The sequence below is a fragment of the Lepidochelys olivacea genome (genome assembly GCF_965140295.1).
Source record: "Lepidochelys olivacea isolate rLepOli2 genome assembly, chromosome: 6".
NCBI lineage: Eukaryota > Metazoa > Chordata > Testudines > Cheloniidae > Lepidochelys > Lepidochelys olivacea.
In genome coordinates, this window is record NC_140416.1 from 26,846,977 (window position 1) to 26,874,055 (window position 27,079).

Sequence of the window (27,079 nt, forward strand, 5' to 3'; positions counted from 1 at the left end):
GGAGGTACAAAGAATATTGTTACATCTTGACTAGGAAACCAGTAACATCCCAGTTTAAAACCTCACTCCTTAGAGCCTCCCTCTGCAGCCGCAGCAGCATGGCTTAGATGTGTTTCCTTCTTGAAGATACGCAAAGCAGAAACTTGCAGTTCAGTGTACACTTTCACCAAGCATCGCATTTTGCACTTAGCATCATGGTCCAGTATTTGGTCTCGGAGAGTGGTGCCATGCTACAGTATGTATTTAGCTAAGCACTCTTCACCCATGTTCCACTTGATGGAGCACTGCCCACTAGAATCCCATAAATGAAAGTGCAGAGGCCCTCAAAGAAGAAAAAGCAGTTACTTGGTCTTTGAGAGTCATCTCTGTGCATTCACACTATCCACCTTCTCCTCTACTTCTGAGTTCTAAATAACATCAGGACTGTACAGTCTGGGAGTAGAAATTGAGTTGGGGTGGGGTGTGCACTTCCTTATATAGAGTAGGGTGGTGACATTATTCTCACATGAGATTTCTCAAAAGCCTCCCAACTTGAGTCACAATTTTTCAAGGCAGTTTCACAGCCTCTGGGCACCAAATCCCATGAGTGGGAATACACAGAGGCAACTCTTGAAGAACAACAGTTACTGTTAAGTAACCACTTGCTCTATTTTTGTTCCTCCTCGTATCCATCTTGTATGCTGAGAAAATATAATCTTTTCCCTCCACCCCACACTTTCCTTTACATGGTCTTCCATAAAGTCTGGCAGAGTGAGCACTGTTGCTGACTGGAGATGTTGAAGCTATCGATGGCTAAGTGCAGAATTGGATAATAGGCCAGTGGGATCATTCTGGTATTTCAGGCTGTGAAAAGACTTCATGAAGTCAACTATGTCAAAGTTGGAAGCCAACAGATTCCGTATGAAAACTGCTGGCCAAATGTGGAGCTAATTTCTGCAATTTAATTTCTGCATGTTGTACTGAACCCAGGAAAGTGACATTTTTTATAGCAGGACCATAAATGGATTTCCTTGTAAATTCCTGTGTGCTGCTTAAGATAGCAAGGACTAATAGCATTGTATCATGTAAAAGAGTAACTCATGAGGACTAGAACATTCCAAACAAATGTTCAAATATCAAAGAATTTAAGAAATGGTTTATCTCTTTTATGTATAATGAAGCAAAATCTATACAACAGTTGCTTATTCTGTCTGGTGAGGTTTCTTCCTCCTCTCTGATTTTTAAGGTAACGTAATTTTTAAAATGAATTAATATATCACATTTGTACAGCAAACTACACCATCTAGTGGTGAACAAGGTACCTTTTAACTAAAAGTAAAAATTACAGTATTTGCTGTTTATAAACACAACTACGACTCAGTTATTTGCATACTTGACTTCTAGTGTTTCTAAACATACAGGTAATGTAACTTTTTCCCTTAAAGCTAGCTCTGCTGTGGTAGGTCCAGGCTGATCATTGATCAAAGAATTGTGGCTTTCAAATATTTCTCAGAAGTAGAATTACATACCAGATTACTGCAATCTAATATATGAATAGCGAGGGTTTTTTATATAGCGATACCTGGGCAATAGTAGCTTCATTTTGTACACATTTAAGTGATTTTTAATAAAGGACCCTTAATCAGAATCTTGTATAATTCCTAAGGTAACATGAATTAGAAGAGATGATTTATGTTTTTACTTTAGCGAGTCCTATTGATAAATGTACATTTAAATCTATATCTCTTCTTCTCACAGTCTTGCTTCTGATCAGATTCTAACTCGTCAAGGTCCCAGTCAATCTTCGTCTTTTCCTGAAAATTATCATACCTTGCCAAAGAATACCAGGCAGCTTTCAGGGAGCTCTCCTCCACCAAATCGCAACTTGCCAAGTGACTACAAATATGCCCAGGACCGTGTTAGCCACTTGAAAATGTCCCATGAGGAGAGGAAAGCTAATAAGGATGGTACTGTATGGCAGCTATATGAGTGGCAACAGAGACAGCAGTTTAAACATGGCAGTCCAACTGCTCCAGTTTATGCAGGTTCTCCGGACTTTACTGACCGTGGTAAAGCAAAAAGTTCACTAGATGTTCCACGATCAATTTCTGTTCCTCCATCTCCTTCCGATATTCCTCCACCAGGACCTCCAAAAATCTTCCCACCAAGGAGACCGCACACTCCTGCAGAAAGGGTTACTGTTAAACCATCTGATGGGAGACGGAGTGTAGACATACCTTTTGCTGGTTCTCCAAGGAGGATTCGAAATCATGCTGTAAAGGTGTGTATAGAGTATAACAGTAATCATACATAGGCTTGAATATTAATCTGTCTAATTAATGTAGGCATTTGAACTGCAATTCTTACTGTGTTATCGAAGTGACATACAAGTTCTAAAAGTAAACACGGTAACACACACAAATTTTTTTCCAAACCTACGTCTGCTCAGTTGTCACAGGTTTATTTTTGTGTTGTTATGGAAAGAATAAATGGGTGGCTAAGAAAGAAAGAGCCCATTAATTTGAAATGTTCTTATTTTATAGTTTCAATGGAGTGCCTTATTAATATTCTAAAATTCTGTAAATATAGGTTAATGTATACAATATTAAGCTACACATAATTAGGATATATGTACTTGTTACATAAATATATGTATAGGATGTTCACGCACAATATTAATGGAGAAGTTTAATATTAAGTTAAAAAACTATTCTTTTATACCTTCTCCAAACACATTTCAGTGGTTTTTCTCACTGTTGTTAAACAGATAAAGCTATTTTTTTTCAAAATTTTTGATGAAGCAAAGTTGTGGATAATTTCTCTTCTTCAAGGTTAACGTGTTTCGCAGAAAAGCTCTTTCAGGTAAGCCATTGTATCTAAACTAGTGCATAGTCATTTTTCGAGTGATTGTCCACATAGATTCCAGTCTTGGTGCGCATTGCTCCATGTGCACAACATTGGCTTCTGTTAGCCAACCACCTCCATTGGAGCTATTCCTGTGCCATAGATGTCCTCATGCCCTCCACCCAAGGGCATAAAGAATAGAGCTGGTTGAACTGTTCCTCAGTTTTTTCCTAATGACCATGGCAGCAAGACAGAACTCTTGTGTAGTGTCTACTGTCTTTTCTGCACACTATGCAAGCATATTTAATAGCCTTCATACTTAGTAGTTAATACATATAGATAGTTATTGCCTGCAGGCTAATATATATTGGGCGGGGGAGGTGGATAGAGAGAACCTGGAAACATTTCAGTTTAGGATAGAACCCCTCCCTTTTGTCCCCCTCATACAGGAGTGCTAGCAACATTGCAGGAGCTAGATCTCCTGGATTCAAAACATGCCCTCATGTGACACTTCAGTGGCGCTTAATGACTGGCACTCCTGGCTCCTATTCTGCTTAGGACATGGACATATCTCCGAGCTATGCTCCATATGTCACTTCTTGAAGCAAATTCAGAAAGCTAAAGAAGTCTGCCTAAAGTTGTTTCCCTTGAGAGTTTGAACACCAAGAGAAAAGGCAGAGCTAAACCCATGTTCCTCTGGTTCTTCCCTTTCCATTAGAGCTGTGGGAGCTGAGTTTCTGCCTTCCCATTTGCCACCATTCTGGTGTTGACTTCCTCTGACAGGGCAGAAAGCACAGGTCACCTTTTCTAGTGCCTAGTGAGTAGAGACATGGATATCAGACTTTTGACTTGCCTTGGCCTCAGCCCCATAAGTCTGGATTTGAAGTTTTTTTGTTGTAATATAGCAACTTTCATGTCTGTAATCGAGTGACCAGAGAGATTGAAGTGTTCTCCAACTGGTTTATGAATGTTATAATTCTTGACATCTGATTTGTGTCCATTTATTCTTTTACGTAGAGACTGTCCAGTTTGACCAATGTACATGGCAGAGGGGCATTGCTGGCACATGATGGCATATATCACATTGGTGGATGTGCAGGTGAACGAGCCTCTGATAGTGTGGCTGATGTTATTAGGCCCTGTGATGGTGTCCCCTAAATAGATACGTGGGCACAGTTGGCAACGGGCTTTGTTGCAAGGATAGGTTCCTGGGTTAGTGGTTCTGTTGTGTGGTATGTGGTTGCTGGTGAGTATTTGCTTCAGGTTGTGGGGCTGTCTGTAGGCAAGGACTGGCCTGTCTCCCAAGATTTGTGAGAGTGATGGGTCATCCTTCAGGATAGGTTGTAGATCCTTAATAATGCATTGGAGGGGTTTTAGTTGGGGGCTGAAGGTCACTGCTAGTGGCGTTCTGTTATTTTCTTTGTTGGGCCTGTCCTGTAGTAGGTGACTTCTGGGAACTCTTCTGGCTCTATCAATCTGTTTCTTCACTTCCGCAGGTGGGTATTGTAGTTGTAAGAATGCTTGATAGAGATCTTGTAGGTGTTTGTCTCTATCTGAGGGGTTGGAGCAAATGCGGTTGTATCGCAGAGCTTGGCTGTAGACGATGGATCGTGTGGTGTGGTCAGGGTGAAAGCTGGAGGCATGGAGGTAGGAATAGCGGTCAGTAGGTTTCCGGTATAGGGTGGTGGTTATGTGACCATTGTTTATTAGCACTGTAGTGTCCAGGAAGTGGATCTCTTGTGTGGACTGGACCAGGTTGAGGTTGATGGTGGGACGGAAATTGTTGAAATCATGGTGGAATTCCTCAAGGGCTTCTTTTCCATGAGTCCAGATGATGAAGATGTCATCAATATAGTGCAACTAGAATAGGGGCATTAGGGGACGAGAGCTGAGGAAGCGTTGTTCTAAGTCAGCCATAAAAATGTTGGCATACTGTAGGGCCATGCGGGTACCCATAGCAGTGCCGCTGATCTGAAGGTATACATTGTCCCCAAATATAAAATAGTTATGGGTAAGGACAAAGTCACAAAGTTCAGCCACCAGGTTAGCCGTGACATTATTGGGGATAGTGTTCTTGACTGCTTGTAGTCCATCTTTGTGTGGAATGTTGGTGTAGAGGGCTTCTACATCCATAGTGGCCAGGATGGTCTTATCAGGAAGATCACCGATGGATTGTAGTTTCCTCAGGAAGTCAGTGGTGTCTCGAAGGTAGCTGGGAGTGCTGGTAGCGTAGGGCCTGAGGAGGGAGTCTATATAGCCAGACAATCCTGCTGTCAGGGTGCCAATGCCTGAGATGATGGGGCGCCCAGGGTTTCCAGGTTTATGGATCTTGGGTAGTAGATAGAATATCCCAGATCGGGGTTCCAGGGGTGTGTCTGTGCGGATTTGATCTTGTGCTTTTTCAGGGAGTTTCTTGAGCAAATGCTGTAGTTTCTTTTGGTAACTCTCAGTGGGATCAGAGGGTAATGGCTTGTAGAAAGTGGTGTTGGAGAGCTGCCGAGCAGCCTCTTGTTCATATTCTGACCTATTCATGATGACAACAGCACCTCCTTTGTCAGCCTTTTTGATTATGATGTCAGAGTTGTTTCTGAGGCTGTGGATGGCATTGTGTTCCACACGGCTGAGGTTATGGGGCAAGTGATGCTGCTTTTCCACAATTTCAGCCCATGCACGTCGGCAGAAGCACTCTATGTAGAAGTCCAGTCTGCTGTTTTGACCTTCAGGAGGAGTCCACCTAGAATCCTTTTTTTTGTAGTGTTGGTAGGGAGGTCTCTGTGGATTAGTATGTTGTTCAGAGGTATGTTGGAAATATTCCTTGAGTCGGAGACATCGAAAATAGGATTCTAGGTCACCACAGAACTGTATCATGTTCGTGGGGGTGGAGGGGCAGAAGGAGAGGCCCCGAGATAGGACAGCTGCTTCTGCTGGGCTGAGAGTATAGTTGGATAGGTTAACAATATTGCTGGGTGGGTTAAGGGAACCATTGCTGTGGCCCCTTGTGGCATGTAGTAGTTTAGAAAGTTTTCCCATTTTCCCCTTTTTTTTCCTACCCCACTCCCCCACAGACGTTCTTCTTAAACCCTGGATTTGTGCTGGAAATGGCCCACCTTGATTATCATACACATTGTAAGGAGAGTGGTCACTTTAGATAAGCTATTACCAGCAGGAGAGTGGGTTTGTGTGTGGGGGGGTGGTGGTGAGAAAACCTGGATTTGTGCTGGAAATGGCCCAACTTGATTATCATACACATTGTAAGGAGAGTGATCACTTTAGATAAGCTATTACCAGCAGGAGAGTGGGATGGGAGGAGGTATTTTTTCATGCTTTGTGTGTATATAAAAAGATCTTCTACACTTTCCACAGTATGCATCCGATGAAGTGAGCAGTAGCTCACGAAAGCTTATGCTCAAATAAATTGGTTAGTCTCTAAGGTGCCACAAGTATTCCTTTTCTTTTGCAAATACAGACTAACATGGCTGTTGCTTTGATCCACATAGCAACCTGTCTGATGTATCACCTACCAGTGAAGACTGCCCTTTTAATAGCCATTGCATCAGCTCAAAGGGTAGTAAAAATTCAGGCCCTCGTGATTGGCCTTATACAGTGTTTCATAAGGATAAGGTTAATGTCAGGCCTCATCCCAAACTCTTGCCTAAAGTAATTTCAGAGTTCTGTGTGAACCTGTTTATTAATATCCCAATTTTCTTCCTCAAGCCTCAGTCATCCTTGGGAGAAACTAAATTTCATACACTTGATGTACTAAGGGCACTGTCATTTTACAGTGAAGGGCAAAAGCATTCAGGAACATACCTAGACTGTTTGTGGCCTTTGCAGAGAGGGTTACGGGTCAGACAATATCCTCTGAGAGATTATACATTTGGAGATCTACTTAGATAAGGACATGTTACAAAGTAGCTAGATTAGATCTACCTAGCCACATTAGAGCCGATTCCACTAGAGTTCAGGCAGCCTTTGCTGCATATTTACAGAATGTCCTTATTTCCAAAATCTATAGGGCAGCTACTTGGAGCTCTGTCCACACCTTGACAAGACACTGTTCTTTGACAGAGTCTTCTAATTTGATGCCTGCTTTGGTAGGGCTGTCCTACTGTCATTGTTTAAACAGGTATCCTCCAAGTACCCACCTCCAAGCAAACATGCTTGTTCGCCACCAAGAGTGGAATCCATGTCGACAATCACTCAAAAAGAATAGTTACTTCCGCAGTAACTGTGATTCTTCAAGATGTCCACATGGACTCCACAACCTGCTCATCTTCCATTCAACTGTGGAGTTCTTCTACTCTTGGCTTCTGTACTGATGAAGGAACTGAAGAACAGTTAGGCCAGCCCCCTGCCCTTTATGCCCTCAGATGGGTGGGCAAGAGGACATCTAAGTCATTAGTACGGCTCCAATAGACACTTCTGTCCAAAAGTAGCCTCATGTTGCATGCATGGGGCACATGCACACCAAGAGTGGAATCCATGTAAACAAGATGTAAACAATGCATCTTGAAGAAGCATAGTTACTGTAAGGTAAGTAACTGTTCTTTTCTTGTGTCAGCTGCTGCTTTACAGATGTCGTCTCGGGGGAGAGGGAATGGGAAAGAGACCTTTTAAATTACAGAATGTATATAATATATATTATTTTCCAAAGTCTCCTCAAGCACAGTATAAAGTCTGGTACAAAAGATCTGGTATATTACATTTCTGGCAAATTGAATATCCTTAGCATATCATAAAAGTAACACCATAGAGGAATGGTAAACCCAGTCTTTGTAAAGCTTACAAATAGGGATTGCATGAAGTCTGCAAGGTTGAGTTCTGTAGGGTTGGGAGCCGGCTATCCCTGCAGTTTCCTTGGGAATTCAGATTTTTCCAACCTAAAATGGAAAAAACCCAGACCCTTATGTCCGTTGTCCCCGCCACACACACGCTTTTATAGTTTTATCGTAGAGGCCTGGTGGCCTGTTTCTCTTTTGGCTCCTATCTTGAAGATGAGTCACTCTCCTGATCTTTGAGTGGGAGGGGATATTTTCCTAACACTGATCACTGTCTTCCATAGTCCAAAAGAATTTTCTGGTGAGACAGAATGCAGTCCACCCTGTGTTAATTAGCTTGCTAATTAATTAGTTAATTAGCCACTGTCAGCTGATGCGAAACACTAAGCTGGGAGTAAGAGATATTCCATAATTCTTTGAAAGAAAAATGAACATAGATTTTCTAACTGTTCTACAGTCACATGCAACAGATTATGTTTAGTCTCTCAACCTCAGCTCAGTGTCAGTGCTGGACTGTAGCATAAATAGGTTTTCTCTCCCAGTGCCCTATGAGTAGAGGGGAAGGTAAAGGAGAGCATAGAAGATCTTTTAGCACTAACACTAGAACAAAGTGGGAGTGCATTACTTATCCTTTAGATGTCAAGTGTGTAGGAGTGGGAAGGAAATATTTGTAGGGAAGATGACTTGCAAACCCACACCCATTTCAGATTCAGTAATGTGCTGATCTTCGGCAAAGAAGATTACTTCAACTTGTTTTGGGATTTGTTGCTTATATGTACGCTGCACAGTTCCACTCATGGCTTCACATCTTTCCCACTGGTTCAGCTTATCATAGATCTTTCATCACTGTTATTGCATATATGGTTTGGACTCTAGTTCTATAATGCTATACTTCACATATATAAATGGGGGACAAAATTACCTCCTGATAAAACAACCCAGTGAAATGTAGCATTGGAAAATGACATGTTCTTAAACTTCCCTGGTATAGCTCACTTGTCATTGTTTTTTTAATTACATTGGCTGTACTGCAGTTGAAGGTATACCGTTGTAAAAGAACGTGCAATATCGTTCTTCCCTTACTCCATCAAAATGCTAGAGTTGCTCCCTGACACTGCAGCTCGTTGATTCTCATTTTTGTTTACTTGGGTATTTATATTTGTGTGAAAAAAAAAACTAATTTTTTTCATGCCATATCAAATTTTGGTGTAGACCTGTTTATAAGCCGACCCCTGCTCTTTGATGCGTCACTTTTTTACCAAAAATATTCAGCTTATGAACGAGTATATACGGTAATTTCTACCAAGCTGTGAACAACAAGATTGTTTTCACTTTTTATACAATTTCTAGAAGAAAATAGTCAGGGCTTTTTAATATTTTTTTGGTTTATAACGCCCCTATATATATCCATGGTACTCTGTCACCTAGAATACTGTGTTTTAATTTTAGTTACCCTATCTCTTAAAAATAAGATAGCAATATTGGAGGGTATTCAGGGCAGACAATGGGAATCATCTGAGGCATGGAAAGTCTTTATATGAAGAGAGACTGAAAAGACTGGGATTAAGAGGGGAACACGAAAGATGTACACAAAATAATGAGTAGTATAGAGAGAGTAAGTCAGGAACTACTCTTTACCCTTTTTTGTATTACAAGAACAAAGGAACGTTCAGTGCAATTGAAATGTGGCAAATTCAGAATTGATAAATGGTGATTTATTTGTCTTACCAAACACCACATTGATGTGTGGCACTCATTGCTACAAGATGTCACTGAGGCCAGCAGCTTAGTGGAATTCAGAAAAGGATTAGACATTTATATGGCTAAAAAAGAACATCCATAGTAATGTAATGGAAAACTGTGCTGCCTCAGAGCATAAACCAATCACTAACTAACAGGTATTAGGAAGAAGCTTCCTGTGTGGGCATCTCATTCCATAATTGTTGACCACAACATTTCTTGCACCTTCTGCTGAAGCATCTGGTCCTGGCCAATGCGCGAGATGTACTGAATTAGTCCCTGGTGTGATCCAGTATGTCAGTTCCTAAATTCCTATGCTTGTTTATTTATAGGCTTTCCTATGATGCTTATTGTAATATCTTCATTCCTCACAAGCATTAATGAATTTACCCCAAATTAGAGACTACCTAAAGTCAAACAGGAAGTCTGGCAGAGCCATGAATATAAACCAAATCTCCTGAATCCCAGTCAAGTGGGATTTTCACCTAAACCATAAGACCATACTTCCCACTTGAGGTAGTCTTCATAATTTTGACTGTGGCTCTTGTTACAGAATTCAGCACACACTGATAGACGCTCTATGCCTACTATGGGATATATGACCCATACTGTAAGTGCACCGAGTTTACATGGCAAGTCGGTAAGTTGAAACGTTGGAATTCTTTTTCCCTTCCCTGCCACCAAATTATTGTAGTAAGGTTTTCAAGTCCTACTATTTTCTTAGTCATATTGTTTTTTCATGTTGTTTGAAACCCAGCTAACTCTTCTTAAACTTGACTACGAAAGCTTAAGCGTGGACCATGTCCGGCTCTCATTAAGGTCAATGGGAATTTTGCTGTTGACTCTAGTGGGGGCGGAAGTAGGCCGTGTGTAGAACTTCTTTAGTTTTGTTACTATACTACAGTTTTCTAGTAAACCCTCTTCTTTTATTGCGTTTATTTGACCAAATGCAGAATTAATTCAATAATTGCTTAATCGGGTCAAGTAAATGCTGTCTGGGCACTGAGGTGAAGAATGTAATTACAGTGACACTCCCTAAAGACTGCTAATTTCCTCTTTACAATGTGTCTAAATACCTGCAGCCTGAAGAGCTAACATTGCTTCTCATTCGATTAAGGAGACATCAGGCTAAGTTGGCTAGTATACAAAATTACACAATCGCCCAATTACTACAGCATTTGCCAACTAATTCCATCTATCAGGTCAGCTGCTGATTGGCTCATCTGTGCTGTATGATATTTTGTGACTCTGCAAACGCTCCATTAGTGATGTGCTTGAGTCTGTGCTTTGTTGACCATTCTTTGGTATTCTCAATCCCTGAATCATTTGTGTTTTTTCTTTGTTGTTTTACAAGCTGTAAATAAGTATTTTACGCTATTGGGTGCTATTGCTTATGGTTTCAAAGCTTTAGATATCGTTTTGCTTTGATATTACTTCTGAGAATGCTGCCTCTTAAAATCTTTTCAGAAAAGAGAATTAAGTATACTTTATTCATTCTGACTGAAGCAAAACACTGTCTTTGCACTGCTTTCATAATGGGAGTGGCTCACTTCACCACATGCTGCATTAACTCCAAACTGAGATATATCAACCAGCTAGAACACTCATAGTAGCTTGTAACTGCATAATTTCTGCAGGTAAAGATTAGCTCATAAAAGTCGAATTGTTCGTTTGCTTAATTGGTCAATAACACTAGCCATCATAGGTCCATAACAACACAGTTGATTGCTTTGATGTAAGGAGTTTTAAAATTGGAGATGGGGCATAAATGCAGTTGTTAGGAATCTCTTTATCAAGGTACTAGATTTGTAACATTCTCCAAAGGGGAGCCATCTAGTAACCTGGGAACATTTATGACCATGAAGCAAAACGTGGGGGCTCTTTTTTAAAGCTTTCAGCAATTTTTCTTTTGACCAAATTTAAGGAACTTTTCACTATTTTTTCTCTAAAACACTTATTTCCCATTTCCCTCACCTGCCAAACAGCTGCAGTGAAATAGTTTATATAGAATATTCAGGCAATCAAGTAAGCTAATTGGTCAAACATAACTTCCTCTATTACAAAGTATATTGAACATACCAGAGCAATCTTAAATTAATCCTTGCAAAGAAATGTAAGTGTGGTGTATGGATTCACTAGCACAGAGTTTTTTCAGATAACTATTTTCATTGTATCAAAACACTGAAGTCTCAAAACTTGAAACCAGAATAGTTGTCTTTTCTTCTGTTTATGCCAGTAAGTCCAGAATTCAAAATAATGAAAATAATTCCAAACAATATTCTGGATCTGTTGCCCAGTTAACAAAGATTGTTTGCAACAGTTATGTCTTGCTTTGTTGTTTGTTGAAAATATTTTTGTTGAAAGAAGAGACATCATTTTCTGTTGTGACTCTGGTGTGCACAATTGTTTGTGTAACTTAAGTAAAGGTAATACTATCTTTGTATAATTATAAGACCATACAGACAGTAGCTATTAACTAGAGAGTGTTTCAAAAAGAAAAAAAAGTATTCATTTGAACATGATCAGATGAAAAGCCAGAATGGTTCTCTAACTATATGATAATTTTTATTTAATATTATCCATGAAGCGGCTGTTCCATCTCTCCCAAACTGAGGGATGCATATTTTAAAATGCGTATGAAATTTGACCAGAAGTGTTTTGATGGATTTGTTATTAAATGAAATATTTTGCATTTCATATCTAAGACCAGTCCTAAGTAAGGCAAATTGTTCTGTCAAAAAGGCATATAATACAGGATGCTAAGCCATGGCTTAACACCTTTTTCGATACAGTATCCTACTCTGAGTATACTAGCCATAAAAATGTTGTTCATGTCTTTGAAAATAATTTAAGCCATAAGTATGTTTTTGTCACCCTGTACATTATGAAAGTGGGGGGGAATCTGGTCTCCATGATACTTTGCCTATTTCATATTCAATCATAAACAGCAATGTGACAGTGAGGCCAATGTGCTTATTTTGTGCCACTTGTGTACCTGCTTTGTCACTTTACTTTTTATCTCTTATTTACATATAGCTTAATACAAATTTTCCAGTATTTGCAAATTACTATTAAAGTAGTGAAATACATTGCATTGTTGTTCATTCTTTTTATATATTTAACTGAAGGCTGATGACACCTACATCCAGCTGAAGAAAGACTTGGAATATCTGGATCTAAAGGTAAGACATATTTATAGGAATCATATTTCCAGTATTGATCATCCCATCAGTCTTCTGTATATCTTCTCCCTACCTGCATTACGCACAATCTTGTGTATCCAGACTTTAGAATGCTGAATTTTCTTTTGGTATAACTGGAAAATCTCTAAAATTGAGAGTGTCTTACTTCGCTGACTATAAGCTGAAAATGTAAACTCAGAAAATTTGTTGCAAGTTTATTTTGTTTTAGTTTAATATACAAATAGAGCAAGAATAATTTCATTTTTCTTTTGTAAGTTTAAAGAAACCAGAGTAAAATCTGATTCAGAATATTAATGTCTGTTACAGCATTATGGTAATGCTGTTATGTTTAAGACTGAGTATTCTAAGTAAACAGAATACAGAATTTTAGTGTTTATTCATTCCTATTTTTCCTTTATTTCTATTAGAAGCTGTCTCCTTTTATGATAACAGTAAGAATATTATTATTTCTAAACATGTTTATAATGTAGTAGTGTTGTGATAAATGAGTTAAATATATTGCAATCTTCCTCTCACCTCCATATTATTATGTGGGGGGTTTCCTTGCTATACTTGCATTTCTGAAGATCCTAAATAATTCCCTTCTTCAAACCACTCATCCTATGAAATTTAGCATCATGGCCCCCAGCTCACAACCAAAGATTAGGTGGAACTCCTTTCAGAATGAATCAACCTTTTCCCTAAATTATTCTCCATGGTTCACTTAAGAGTAATGCAATATTTTCCTAACTACTTCATGTCATTATTGAGCTATTAAATAGCCAGAAACTTCCTAGAATTAGCCCATTGGACAATAGGGTAGGTTTGAAAAATAAGCCCATATTGCTGTCATGTTCCTACAGCTTGCATTCACAACCTTGACAATGTAACTAAGTTTTTTTATGTGCTGTTAAATCCTTCTAAATTTGGCTCATTTTGTTTCAATTTTAGAGTATATATTTTTGATACACTCACAGCTTTTTATTGAAACAAATTTTACAAGTTCAGTTTATAAAAATATTACGTTGTGATCATTCTTTAGCAATAGGATCAAATTCATGTGACATTGTTTAAAGTTCAAGTTTTTCACAGACAGTGAAATTCTGTATTAACATCTATATCAAGCAATAGTGGCATCCCGGGGTGAGTTCAATTAATTGACCCATTTCTTCCCAAAGAGAGATCTCAAATTCTTATTTATATCAGGTCGCCAATATCGTGTTGAATGAATTCAAGATGTTAAACAGTGTTGTTATCCTGGAGCTCAAACTCTGCGTCTCAGTTAAAATAGCTATCCTACAGAGTAAGCAGATTGAAAACAAAACTAGATTAATAAACATTAGGTTTTGAAAAATCCATGAAAAGAAAACTAATCATTTTGCTCAGCACAACAGCCTGCTAGCTCTCATAGTGTGAAACTCTTCTCCTCATGCATAAATCATTGTTGTAGGGACTGAGCAAGATTTTCCCCTGCAATTGCATCTCTCAACTGGGAACCTCCTTAGTGCTGGGCACAGGAACTGAGAGCAGAAAGACTCTCCTGTGCTCTCAGCGCCTGCAGTTGGTGTCCAACCAGTGTGGAAGAGGAGGAGGAATCGTAGGATTGGAAGGGACCTCAAGAGGTCATCTAGTCCAGTCCCCTGCATTCACGCAGGACTAAGTGTTATCTAGACCATTCCTGACAGGTGTTTGTCTAACCTGCTCTTAAAAATCTCCAACAATGGAGATTTCACAACCTCCCTAGACAATTTATTCCAGTACTTAACCACCCTGACAGGAAATTTTTCCTAATGTCCAACCTAAACCACCCTTGCTGCAATTTAAGCCCATTGCTTCTTGATTTATCCTCAGAGGTTAACGAAAATAATTTTTCTCCCTCCTCCTTGTAGCCGCCTTTTATGTACTTGAAAACTGTTATCGTGTCCCTTCTCAATCTTCTCTTCTCCAGACTAAACAAGCCCAGTTTTTTTCATCTTCCCTCATATGTCATGTTTTCTATACTTTTAATCATTTTTGTTGCTCTTCTCTGGACTTTCTCCAATTTGTTCACATCTTTCCTGAAATGAGGCGCACAGAACTGGACATAGTACTCTACTCCACGCTGGTTAGGCCTCAACTAGAGTGGAAGAATTATTTCTTGTCTTGCTTACAACACCCCTGTTAATACATCCTAGAATGATATTTGCTTTTTTTGTAACACTGTTACTCTGTTGACTCATATTTAGCTTGTGGTCCACTATGACCCCTAGATCGCTTTCTGCAGTATTCCTTCCTAGGCAGTCATTTCCCATTTTGTATGTGTTTGTTCTTAACTGATTGTTCCTTCTTAAATGGAGTACTTTGCATTTGTCCTTATTGAATTTCATTCTGTTTACTTCTGACCATTTCTCCAGTTTGTCCAGATCATTTTGAATTTTAATCCTGGCCTCCAAAGCAACCTTCCCCCCATCTTAGTACCATACACAAACTTTATAAGTGTACTGTCTATGTCATCATCTAAATCATTGATGAAGATATTGGACAGAACCATACTGAGGACCAATCCCTGCGAGACCCCACTCAATATGTCTTTCCAGCTTGGCTGTGAACCACTGATGATTACTCTCTGGGAACAGTTTTCCAACCAGTTATGCACCTACCTTATAGTAGCTCCATCTAGGTTGTATTTCCCTAGTTTGTCATGTGAGACAGTATCAAAAGCCTTCCCCCCTATCCACAAGGAAGTAGTCATACAGGATTGCAGATATGGAGGGATGAGGTTGCAGGAGCTGGGGAAGAGTTGGCAGGAGTTGGAAGGTGAGGGGAAGCAGAAGGGGACAGGGACAGGAGCTACATGGAGAGGGGGACACGAGCTGATGGGGTAGATAGAAGCAGAAAGAGAGGGAGACAGGAGTTGGGGTGAGAGTAAATAGGATCAGGGGGCAGGATTCAGGTGATGAGAGGAGGGATAGGTGTAGGGGAGAAGAGGGCCAGGGTGGGAGTTGAATAGGTATAAAGTGTAGCAGGAATCAGGGTGGAGGTCAGAGAGAAGAGGTAGGATATGCAGGGGACCATGGGCACAAAGGTCTATATAACCATTAGTTAACACTCACCTCCTGAACCTAAAATTGAAAACTGGGGTCCTGAGTCTCTACATTTCTTTGCTGTTAGCAAATACACCGGACCCTCGCTAGAACGCAGGATTTGGGATCCATGTGCGGTACCACGTTAACGTGGGGACCGCGTTAAAATGAATTGCAATTAAAGTAATTAAATTTGGGATCCATGGCCACGACCGTGTTATATGCAAATTCGTGCTATATAGACGCGTGTTCTCACGAGAGTCCGGTGTACCTATGAAACCCAGAGGCAAAGCATGTTTCTTATCCCTCCTCTAGAAACTGGTCCACATAGAAGATTACAGCCTAGTACTGCTACCAGTTACTCTGCTAGCTCAAGTGGTAGAAAACTGTGGTGTGAATCTAAGGATCTAGATCCTGCTAGTGACCCAAATTGGGGAAAGGTGTCAGTATGGTTACAAATGATTGAATTTCTGCATTTGTAAATCTGTTTGTTTTTTTCACTAGAAAATTACTCTAAAAAAACAACCTATTAGAGTTTGCAAAGTCAGGCACTCAAAAATTAAGAAATACCAGATTAATGTTGCCTGTGCCACCTTTATTTGCCTTCTTTGTGTGTGTGTATTATGATTAAAGCTACAATTTTGTCACAGTGGTCACAGAAACAGTGAATTTGAATAAAGTCTGTGAAATGCCCCAAAACTGATAGGTGTTGCGACCTAGCGCATGGGATCATAACATCACTCAGGTTTGGTAGATAGTGGTGTTGCAACCCCATGTGCTAGGTCACAATGCCAATCGACTTTGGCCATCTGTCTCGATCTATGGAGGTGTTGTGACCAAGTGGGCCAGTCGCAATGCCAAGAGCAGGGGACCTGGGCCTAGCCCCACGGGACAGGATCCATGAGCGTAAGAAGTGAACTTGTTCTCCCACAACCACCCATGCGCTCCCCACTGTCCTGCTTTCCACACATATCATTGTTTTCTTGCATCTGTGCCATGAAATGTATTAAAAAATTGTGTGACAAAATTGTAGCTCTAATTATGAGTCAGTTTTTAAATACATGATCACATACAGTTTTTTTCCATAGGATCCCTGCCTCATTCAGTGCACAGAAAGGAAGGTGCTCACAGAATGAGTAACTATTTGATATTTGGTTTGATCCTCATTGTTTAATGTGTGACCCCATGCCTTAGGCCTGGTGTACGCTAGAAGATTAGCTTGATTTAACTGCATCAGTCAAGAGTGTAAAAAATTCACCCCCCTGAGCAGCATAGTTAAGATAAAGCAAGTCACCACGTAGACAGCACTAGATCAACAGAATAATTCTTCCATTGACCTAGTTACCACCTCTCGGAGAGGTGGATTATCTGTGCTGACAGGAGAATCCCTCCCGTTGATGTAGGTAGTGTCTACACTGAAGCGCTACAGATGCACTGCCCTGTGGCACAGCTATGCTGCTGTAGCATTTAAAGTGTAGACAAACCCTTATTTACTGAAAACTAGTCAAATCCTTACACAGTAAGGAAAGACATTTCATGTGTAAGCTTATAATAAAGTATGCTACAGGCAGTGGAGAATTGAGATATTAAAAGGAAGTAGTTTGTTTTCTGCTTAATAATTAAGACATCAGGTGTAAACTATCTGTAGAGTGGGTGGGTAAATCTGATCTCATAATACCATAGTAACTTGTTGATTTTTTTTAATTCAAACATACATTCCAGATTAGGAAATGCAGAATGTGAATGAGGAAGGCCTAATGAAGTGTACAAGAGTGTGTGCCATTAAGCAATTGCACTAGAGCAATTCAAGAAAATCTGGGATCCTCTGTGAAGCCATTCAGTAGTTCATCATAGAAATGTAGGGCTGGAAGGGACCTTGACAAGTCATCAAGTCCAGGTCCCTGCACTGTGGCAGAATCAAGTAAATCTAGACCTTCCCTGACAGGTGTTTGTTCAACTTGTTTTTAAAAATCTCCAATGATGGGGATTCCACAGTGTACCTTGGAAGCCTATTCCAGAGCTTAACTACTATTATAGTAAGAAAGTTTTTCCTAATATCTAACCTAAATCTTCCTTGCTGCTGATTAAGCCCATTACTTTTTGTCCTACCTTCAGTGGACATGGAGAACAATTGATCACCATCCTCTTTATAACAGCCCTTAATATATTTGAAGACTGTTATCAGGTTCCTCCTCACCCAAAAAAAAACAAAAACAAAAACTTCTTTTCCCAAGACTGAACATGCCCAGTTTTTTTAACCTTTCCTCGTAGATCAGTTTTTAAAACCTTTTATCGTTTTTGTTTGTTTTGGACTCTACAATTTGTCCACAATTTCCTAAAGTGCGGTGCCCACATTTGGACACAGTATTCCATCTGAGGGCTCACCAGTGCCAGTAGAGCGGGACAGTTACCTCCTGTGTCTTAGATACGATATTCCTGTTAATGCACCCTAGAATGGTGGTAGCCTTTTTTGCAACTGCATCACATTGTTGACTCAAAGTCAATTTGTGATCCACTACAACTCCCAGATCCTTTTCAGCAGTACTGCTACCTGGCCAGTTGTTCCCCATTTTGTAGTTGTGCATTTGATTTTTCCTTCCTAAGAATAGTATTTGGCAATTGTCTTTATTGAATTTCATCTTGTTGAATTCAGGGCAGTTCTCCAATGTGTCAAGATTGTTTTGAATTCTAATCCTCTCCTCCAAAGTGCTTGCAACTCCTCCGAGATGTTATCTCCAGATTTTATAAGCATACTCTCCACTCCATTATCCAAGTCATCAATGAAAATATTGAATGGTCCCAGGCCCTGGAATGACTCCTGAGGGACCTCCTAGATATGCCTTCCCTGTTTGACAGGGGCCACTGATAACTACTGGTCTTTCAACCAGTTGTGCATCCATTTTATAGTTGTGCACCCACCTAGACCACATTTCCTTAGTTTGCTTATGAAAATGTGTGGGACATGTCAAAAGCCTTACTAAAATCAAGATATAACTTTGTAACCTTCTCTGCTCCAAACTTATAACAACTGGAGTTCAGTTCCACTGAGGTGAAGAGGAGAGAGAAGTAAGGTGGAAAGTATGTGTTCATAGAGAGAATTAAGGAATAGTGGGTAGCAGTTTTTTTTTGTTAAAGGAGGAGTGCAGGATCTGTGATGTGCCAAAGCCAAAACATAGATATCCTGAGGGTGCTCATGTTATCACCTCTAAGCACTCTGCACAAAGCAGATTGTACTGTACTGCTAATTTCCTGACACTGGATTATGACCTGAAAATATCGCACTATACTTGGTGGGGCCCTTGGAAGCTGCAGGTTTGGCAACACTGTAAGACCCCGAGTTATACACTGTATTTGCGTATGTTGCAAACATTTAAAAAAATTAGTTTCATGGTTGAACAAGCAGCCTTTCCAAATCATAACTAATGTTATACTAGAGGAGAAGCAGCCAGTTATAATTTCCAGGTTGTTTTTTTTAATTTTGGTGATCCATGTGGAAAGAGAAAGTGCTCAACACATGTCAGTATTCTTCATCTCTTAGTCAAGGGGTAACAATCAGGAATGAGACAGCTACAGTACCTGCTGGTTGCCTTCCCCTGGAGAACAGTTGCATAGAGAGAGAGGAGATCATCTTTACAGATATTTTATTTAACTTCTGGAATCTCTTTCTGATTTTTTCATGGGATTCTGAGTTGTAATATTTTTTTTCCCTCGTAACAAACTGTTGCTAAACTTTTGTTTGAAACAGATAAAAAATAATGGACCTCTGATCAACATGGTTTACAAAGTGCTAAAGAACTCAGCACAAGGGTTACTGTCCGGTATAAATGTAAGACTGCTTGTATCTGAAATGTGACCATCCCATCGCTTTTTTTCAAATGGCAATCAATGTACATACCCTAGCTTCCACAGGTGTATCATGATAAATAGAAGAGCTTCCTGCAAGATGTTTTTTCAGGCTGTATGCAAAATTATGGCTGACCTCACTGTGCTTGGTTTCGTCTTACCATATGTTGCAAATGAATGGTTGTGTTAAATAGTGACTCCTTTATGTAATTCCGAAAGTGTGAAAGCATGCTAAGTCTTATTTTATGTTCTCATTTTCACTGCTTTAAAATTAAGGTAACTTTTGCACTTGTGATTATATAATCCATTTCAAAATATAGCAAATTATTCATAGTATTTTCATTGCAGACTATGAGAAAAGTTTACCTATTCACTAACTTGCAGATTATTAAACCAGCAAATTTAGTACTTGGACACACTTCTGTTTATGCTTAAATATACTAAATATTTTCCTACACTTGAAAATGTGACTGAACATTTACTATCAATAATGCTAAATGACTTGCATTAATAATTTTAAAAGGAAAATCATTCCTATTAAAATATTGTACTATTTGGCAATTTATGTTGAAAATGTTAAAAATAATTAAGACTGGTTTCTTCTAAGGGAGAGTAAACCCTCTTGTATTTGATGATGGGGAAATAACAAACGTCTGGCTTTTATTTCATGAAATTCACATGATAAATATATGCATTCTTTGAAAATGGAAAGGTGAGATGTAAAGCCATGAATAATATAAAAATGGTAAATGTACTCATATCTTAAGACTGGAATAATATATGAAAATCCTACCTGGTGGCCTGCTAACTTCATCTAAAATAAAATGTTGAGGGGATAGTTGAGTCTCTGTACCACTTTACATTGTGGGTAGTTCTTAAGGATTATCTGCTTTCCTTCTAGAAGTTGGATATGGAGCCAGAGATTGCTGGAATGAGAGAGGGTGAAACTAGAAAGAAGTACATCCAAAATGAAGTGTATTTAAATATCAGTTTCACTCCTGCCCCAGACTAATATCCCTCTTTGCATTCCCATAACATTCATCATGGACTGAGAAAGAGTGAGCCCTTTGTAGATATGCAGGAACTACTAAGACACGTTTTTAGTCAGCTGGGACTCTATCCTGCAAACGCTTATGCACGTGTTTAACTGTAGGAACATGAATAGTCCTATTGACTTCAATGAAGATGACTCATACATAAAAGTTTTGTAGGATAGGGGTCTTACTTTGTAACTAAATGGGATTGATGTTTCCTTTGATTATAAATCTGACACAATTGCACTTGTCATTTGTCACGGGTCCTGCTCCGCCCCCATCTTCTGACCTGCAGAAACTGCACCTCCAGGTATATTTGAAGCTTTATTTCAAGGCCCTTTCACCAATATCACCACAGTCCCCCATGCTCCCACCTATTTACAGTGTTTGCCAAGTTTTAGGCACTCTCAGCAGGACTTGAGGGGAACAGAGGTCTCCCTAGTCTGAAACCTCTGTGTATTTAACCCCAGCTAGCCCTGTTCCTCTCTTCTCCCCTCTTGCTCCTCTTTTCTTGCACTTCCTTCCTGTGCCTTCTTTAAGCCCTGGGCTGATTGGCCAGTTGTGTTCATTAACCACAATCAGCTTCTCCTGGGGCACTAATTAGCCTCTAAGTGATCAGAGTGCAGGCTCACCTACTCAGTATCTGCACTCTATCACATCATTAAATAGCCTAATTTAATTAGTTGGTAATCCTTTGGAATTAGATATTGATGTACCATTGTCATATTTCAAATATTTGATATGGCATGCTTTTTGTAATAATTCTAGAGTTGTACATTTTCTTTTCATGAAGAAAATAATATTGATATGTTACTTTTATACAAGTTCTACAAGTTATCTAAAATTTCTTATATTTCAAAGGATAAGCCCTTTAACATTTATTTTTAGTGTCGGTAAATCACATAGTGTGTTGGCTAAAGCATATAACAAAACTTTTTCTTTATCACTGAAGCATAATTATATTTCACTTTGCCACCAGTCTAATATATCGTTAAACCTTATTCTTTTTAGGTGACAGGGCGTGATATACTAAAAGAACGAAGTACAAAACCTGTCAAGATTGCAGAAAGTGATATTGATGTAAGTATCAAACATCAATTCAAAACCCTGTCAAATATAGTTCCTTTAGCATTTAGCTGTTTCTGTTACGCTATAATTGTTCTCATTCTGATCCAAATGAAAACGAAAATCGTGCTACGGAAGAAGGGTTTCTTTCTTTTTTTTTAAATCTAACTTAAATATATATGGTTTTATTGGTAGGTCAAGCTAAGCGTTTTCTGTGAACAGGACGGGATTCTACAGGACTTGGAAGACAAAATAAGATCCCTTAAGGAAAATAAAGTAAATACAATTGAAAATTTTATATGTTAATAATGATAATAATAATTAACACATTCTCTTGGACAAACCTTAACGTTTCTTATTCAAGCTTTTGGGACTCCAAACCAAGCATTAGATTATTGTAATGTACCAATATTGTAATAATTCACTTTGGACAATATATACAACTCTTTTATTAAAGAATGAAAATGGTATGTTTTGAGTATTACAGATGAGTAATGTATTTGGAAAATATAGTTTTAAAAAAGTTTCAATAATGCATATTTTAAAACTACTCACATTTATTTTTATGTGCCCTCTATTACAAATTTTGATGAATGCACATTTTCAGAATAGTTTTGTTTTTCTTTTTAAGTTGACGATGGCACGGGGCTGGGTCAAGGAAAGGGCTCAATCTCTATCATTTTTTTTAACACAGTTATAAAATTTAAAAAAAGTCTCACCAGAGAGGCAACTGTGTTATCACAGTTAGCAACGTATTAAAACTTGTGCTAACAAAAACTATATTTAAATACCATTGTAGGTAATATGATTGCAGTAGCATTATGAAAAAGGCTATAACAAAGGGGGCGGAGGGGAGCAGATCTTGAGTTGTTTCAATGTAGCTAAGCCAATTTACAACAGTTGAGGTTCTAGCTCCAAAGGTCTCAACCAAACTTGTAGTAACTTCTTTGACCTGTTTGCTGCTAGGACCTTCTTACTCCTCCTCCCAATCTTCTTCCTTCCTTCTGTTTCTATCCCATTTAGAATTCACATAGTGAACTGTCATAAATATAAAGGGAAGGGTAACCACCTTTCTATACACAGTGCTATAAAATCCCTCCTGGCCAGAGGCAAAACTCTTTCACCTCTAAAGGGTCAAGAAGCTAAGGTAACCTCGCTGGCACCTGATCCAAAATGACCAACGAGAGGACAAGATACTTTCAAATCTGGAGTGGGGGGGGTCGTGGGGGGGGACAAAGAGTTCTGTCTGTCTGTGTGATGCTTTTGCCGGGAACAGATCAAAAATGCAAGCCTTCCAACTCCTGTTAAGTTAGTAAGTAATATAGCTAGAAAATGCGTTAGATTTTCTTTTGTTTAATGGCTGGTAAAATAAGCTGTGCTGGAGGGAATGTATATTCCTGTTTTTGTGTCTTTTTGTAACTTAAGGTTTTGCCTAGAAGGATTCTCTATGTTTTGAATCTGATTATCCTCTAAGGTATTTACCATCCTAATTTTACAGCGGTGATTCTTTTACCTTTTCTTTAATTCAAATTCTTCTTCTAAGAACCTGATTGATTTTTCATTGTTCTTAAGATCCAAGGGTTTGGGTCTGTGTTCACCTGTACCAATTGGTGAGGATTATTATCAAGCCTTCCCCCGGAAAGGGGGTGTAGGGCTTGGGGGGATATTTTGGCGGAAGATGTCTCCAAGTGGCTCTTCCCCTGTTCTTTGTTTAAAACGCTTGGTGGTGGCAGCATACTGTTCAAGGATAAGGCAAAGTTTGTACGTTGGGGAAGTTTTTAACCTAAGCTGGTAAGAATAAGCTTAGGGGGTCTTTCATGCAGGTCTCCACATCTGTATCCTAGAGTTCAGAGTGGGGAAGGAGCCTTGACATAAACATTAACAAAAGGACCTTTTCTTCCCTTCTCTTCCTTTCATTGTGTGTGTATAAAACTAACATTTTACTAGCTGTGAGCCCTACCTACATACTCTAGGGCTGCTGAAATTAAATGTGCTCATTAAAATTAATGTCTGATTATAGTAGGTAAATTAATCTGTACTACAGCTTGGTATTTCTGCCAAAAGGTATGAATAAATTCAGAGGCAGTTTAGAAAAAAATTCTTTCTACCGTTTGCACAGAAATTAAACATGAAAAATTTCACTCCCATTGGTTAATGTTTTTGAAAGGTGCAAACACTAAAATGGATTTATAATGGGAATTGTGTTGCAACTTAGTGGTTGCTACTGACTCTTGCTACAGTGATGGCCCAAAGCTTCACACCTTCCAATAATCAGTTTCCTTCTTTGTTCTCTCAGTAAAAGGAAAATCTGTGATCCTAGTGATTTAGAGGAAAGACATGAGAGGTAGACAAGATTTTTCATATTCTCAGTAGTAAATCAGTACAGACCCATACAAATGTAAGTCTATTGCTATTTTCCTTTTTTTCTTTAGGACCAGCTGGAATCTGTCTTGGAGGTTTTGCATAGACAGATGGAACTGTACAAAGACCAACCACAGCATGCAGAAAAAATTTCTTCCCAGCAGAGACTTTTGCAAGAGGACCTCATTCATATTCGGGCTGAAATATCCAAGGCATCCACCGTATGTGTTCAGCACTTCCAAAGAAATGCTAAACTAAGCACTAGACTAAAATGAATTACTTTTCAGACATAGGGTTAAATCCTACAAACCAATTTAGATAATGTACAGAATGTGAAAGCAAATCATGCAGATCTGTCTTTTTAATGGAAGTCTTAACTGCAAATCTTTGTTCCAGACTCCACTGGCTATCCTAGTATAAACTAGAGCAGTGGTTTTCAAACTTTTTTTCTGGAGACCCAGTTGAAGAAAATTGTTGATGCCCACCACCCAATGGAGCTGGGAATGAGGGATTTGGGGTATGGGAGGGGCACAGGGCTGGGGCAGAGAGTTGGGGTGCGGGTTGCAGGATGGGCTGGGAATGAGGGGTTCATGGTGTGGGAGGGGGCTCTGGGCTGGGGCAGGGGCTTGGGGTGCAGGAGGAGGTCAGGGCTCTGGGCTGGGGATGCAGGCACTGGGGTGGGGCCGGGGATGAGGGGTTTGTGGTGCAGGAAGGGGTTCCAGGTTTTGGGGGGGCTCAGGGCTGGGGCAAGTGCTTGGTGCAGGGGGTTGGGGTGCGGACTTACCTCCGGTGGCTCCCGGTCAGCAGTGCAACCGGAAGTGGCCAGCAGCAGGTCTGGTTCCTAGGCAGAGGCGTGCAAGCGGCTTCGCTCAACTCTCACCCTCAGGCATTGCCCCCCACCCCAGTTCCCATTGCCCGGTTCCTGGCCAATGGGAGTGCAGAGCCGGTGCTAGGGGTGAGGGCAGCGCGTGAAGCCCCATGGCCCCCCGTCTAAAAGCTGGACCCATTACTGGCCGCTTCCAGGATGCAGCACGGTGTCAAAACAGGTAGGCACAAACCTGCCTTAGCTGGGCAGCACCACCGATGGGACTTTTAACAATCCAGTCGGCAGTGCTGACCAGAGTGACCCAGTGCCTGACATGCTGTGACCCAGAAGTGGGTCGCGACCTGAAGTTTGAAAAATGCTGAACTAGATTCCCTGGAACTTTTCTAGGAGAAAAAAGGAGTTGGGTCTTACCCTGGAGTATTAGCCAGAATTTTCTCTCTCTTAGTTACCGCGACCTAATAAGAATAAACTTTAATAAAGGCACCACATCAAATTAATGTTATGTTTCATTAATTGGCCACACAAAAAGGGAAATTTTAAACCCACCTACCCACTCTGTACTCAGCCATATAATCCCTAACTCCTACAGCACATGAGGCCAGTTTTTAGAAAACTGCCTCTAAAATTGTACTCATAAGTCTTGTATGTATATGTCAGGTAAATTAAAACATCTGTCATATACATGCACGTATGCAGTGTTTTGTGTCTGCAGACAATGCACTGTTTTACAGGCTGTGTTGAAAATTTATGTAGAGGTGTGTAAAATCAAATTATCTTCCACTATTTTGAGTTAGATAGAAGAATGTACAGCTGCAGATGTTAGCCACAATGTAAATGATTTAAGGATTCTCTGTTGGCCCCGACTCGGGGTGAATTTGTACCCACATTTTAGAACTCTCTTAAAATAGTATGTTCAGTTTTACACATTACAGAAGTAAAGTGAACAGGGTATTGAAATTTAAGTGGTCTTCCTTCAAGAATTCATATCATTGCCTAGATTCCTTTGAACACCTGCTTTGTCATTAAATAACTAATACAGCATTCTGTGTTCGCATATTATCAAAAAATTTCTAACTAAAGATTTTGGACTCTGTCCTGCAAGGTGTGGAGCACTCTGGCCATAACCCAGTAAAGCATTTAGGCTCATATCATTACATTCTGTTCAGAACAGATCATTTTTCTTTTTTCAATGGAACAACCTAATTCTTAAAGTTAAGAACATGCTTATTGGTTTAACTGGCTGAAAGATAGAGTGCTGTGTACCTTTTATTGCTTATCGTAGGGTTGCATTGAAACCTTTCTCTTTGCCAACAGGAAATGGAAAATGCTTGGAATGAATATCTGAAATTGGAAAAGGATGTGAACCAGCTGAAGCAAGCCTTACAGGAACAGATGAACAGATCATTTTTTCCTCAGGTGAGTCTGTTTTCAGGTATTAAATTACTGTTGTTGAGATCTTGTCTGAACTCTAAAATGATTTAACTCCTGGGAGGAAGTCTCCAAATGCTTGTTCTGTGTGGGGTATGCTGGCCGTCTTCCCTGCCTGCTGCTCCTGCTGGATGTATCCAAAGTAAGCAAACTATACCTCAACGTACCTAGCTATCTTGAATGAAACATGTATTTAAGAATCTCATATTAGTTTTAATATTAGATACAGAAACAATCATTTGCTTTTGTCTTTTTGTTTTTAAATTAATTTTGATACAGGAAATTTAAACATGCCATATAAATATAGTCCTTAGCAGGGAGACATGCTTGAAAGAAGGGTCTAATGGAGAAGCACTAGACATAGGTTGATATTTGTAACAGAAAAATAATTAGAAGTTCTGCAGAAGTTTCTTCTTGGAGAATTAACCTTTGGTTGAAACCTAGAGTGTGAGATTCTGCTAACAATAATATTGGAGAGTAAAGAGAACTAAACCCAAGAAAAATTCTGTTTCCTAAAATGTCAACATCTATAATTTAGAAGTGGGAAAAAAAAGTTTGAAACATTACCTGGCAAAAAATATGGGGAAATCCACTGGCAGGGCATTAGTACTAATGCAAACTCTTTGAGAACATACATAAAGGGGGTGGAGGGGTCACCATTAAAAAGTCACCATTTACTAACACCATAGTGTGGTATTTTAAATTTTGGAAGTAACTCCAATCATCCTGTTCATGCAAGGCTATCCTAATCAATGTCCCATGATTCAGGTATTGTATTTACAGCTGCAGGTATTTGAAACTGCTAATAACCGATCCTTGTTATTCCTGAACTTAGGATAAACATCTAGGAAGATATTCATTTGCTATATGTTTAATTCCTAAATGCTGCCGACTCCTGGCATTCTTAACCCTGAAGTTTCCACTAATGCCTGTTTGT

The 27,079-nt window shown here is 39.5% G+C and overlaps 1 protein-coding gene across 4 annotated transcripts in view; it reads left to right on the top strand.

The window, feature by feature from the left end:
* PLEKHA7 (pleckstrin homology domain containing A7) overlaps positions 1–27,079 on the top strand; it is a 275,644-nt gene that overhangs the window by 214,849 nt on the left and 33,716 nt on the right. For 2 of the 4 annotated variants that reach the window (XM_084630061.1, XM_084630058.1), the window contains exons 11-18: positions 1,738–2,260; positions 9,895–9,981; positions 12,470–12,523; positions 12,952–12,975; positions 21,474–21,542; positions 21,723–21,803; positions 23,960–24,109; positions 26,029–26,130. In XM_084630061.1, coding sequence (XP_084486187.1) covers positions 1,738–2,260; positions 9,895–9,981; positions 12,470–12,523; positions 12,952–12,975; positions 21,474–21,542; positions 21,723–21,803; positions 23,960–24,109; positions 26,029–26,130 — 1,090 coding nt within the window. The remainder of the gene's footprint in view (positions 1–1,737; positions 2,261–9,894; positions 9,982–12,469; positions 12,524–12,951; positions 12,976–21,473; positions 21,543–21,722; positions 21,804–23,959; positions 24,110–26,028; positions 26,131–27,079) is intronic. The other 2 variants (XM_084630059.1, XM_084630060.1) reach the window with 1 other exon arrangement.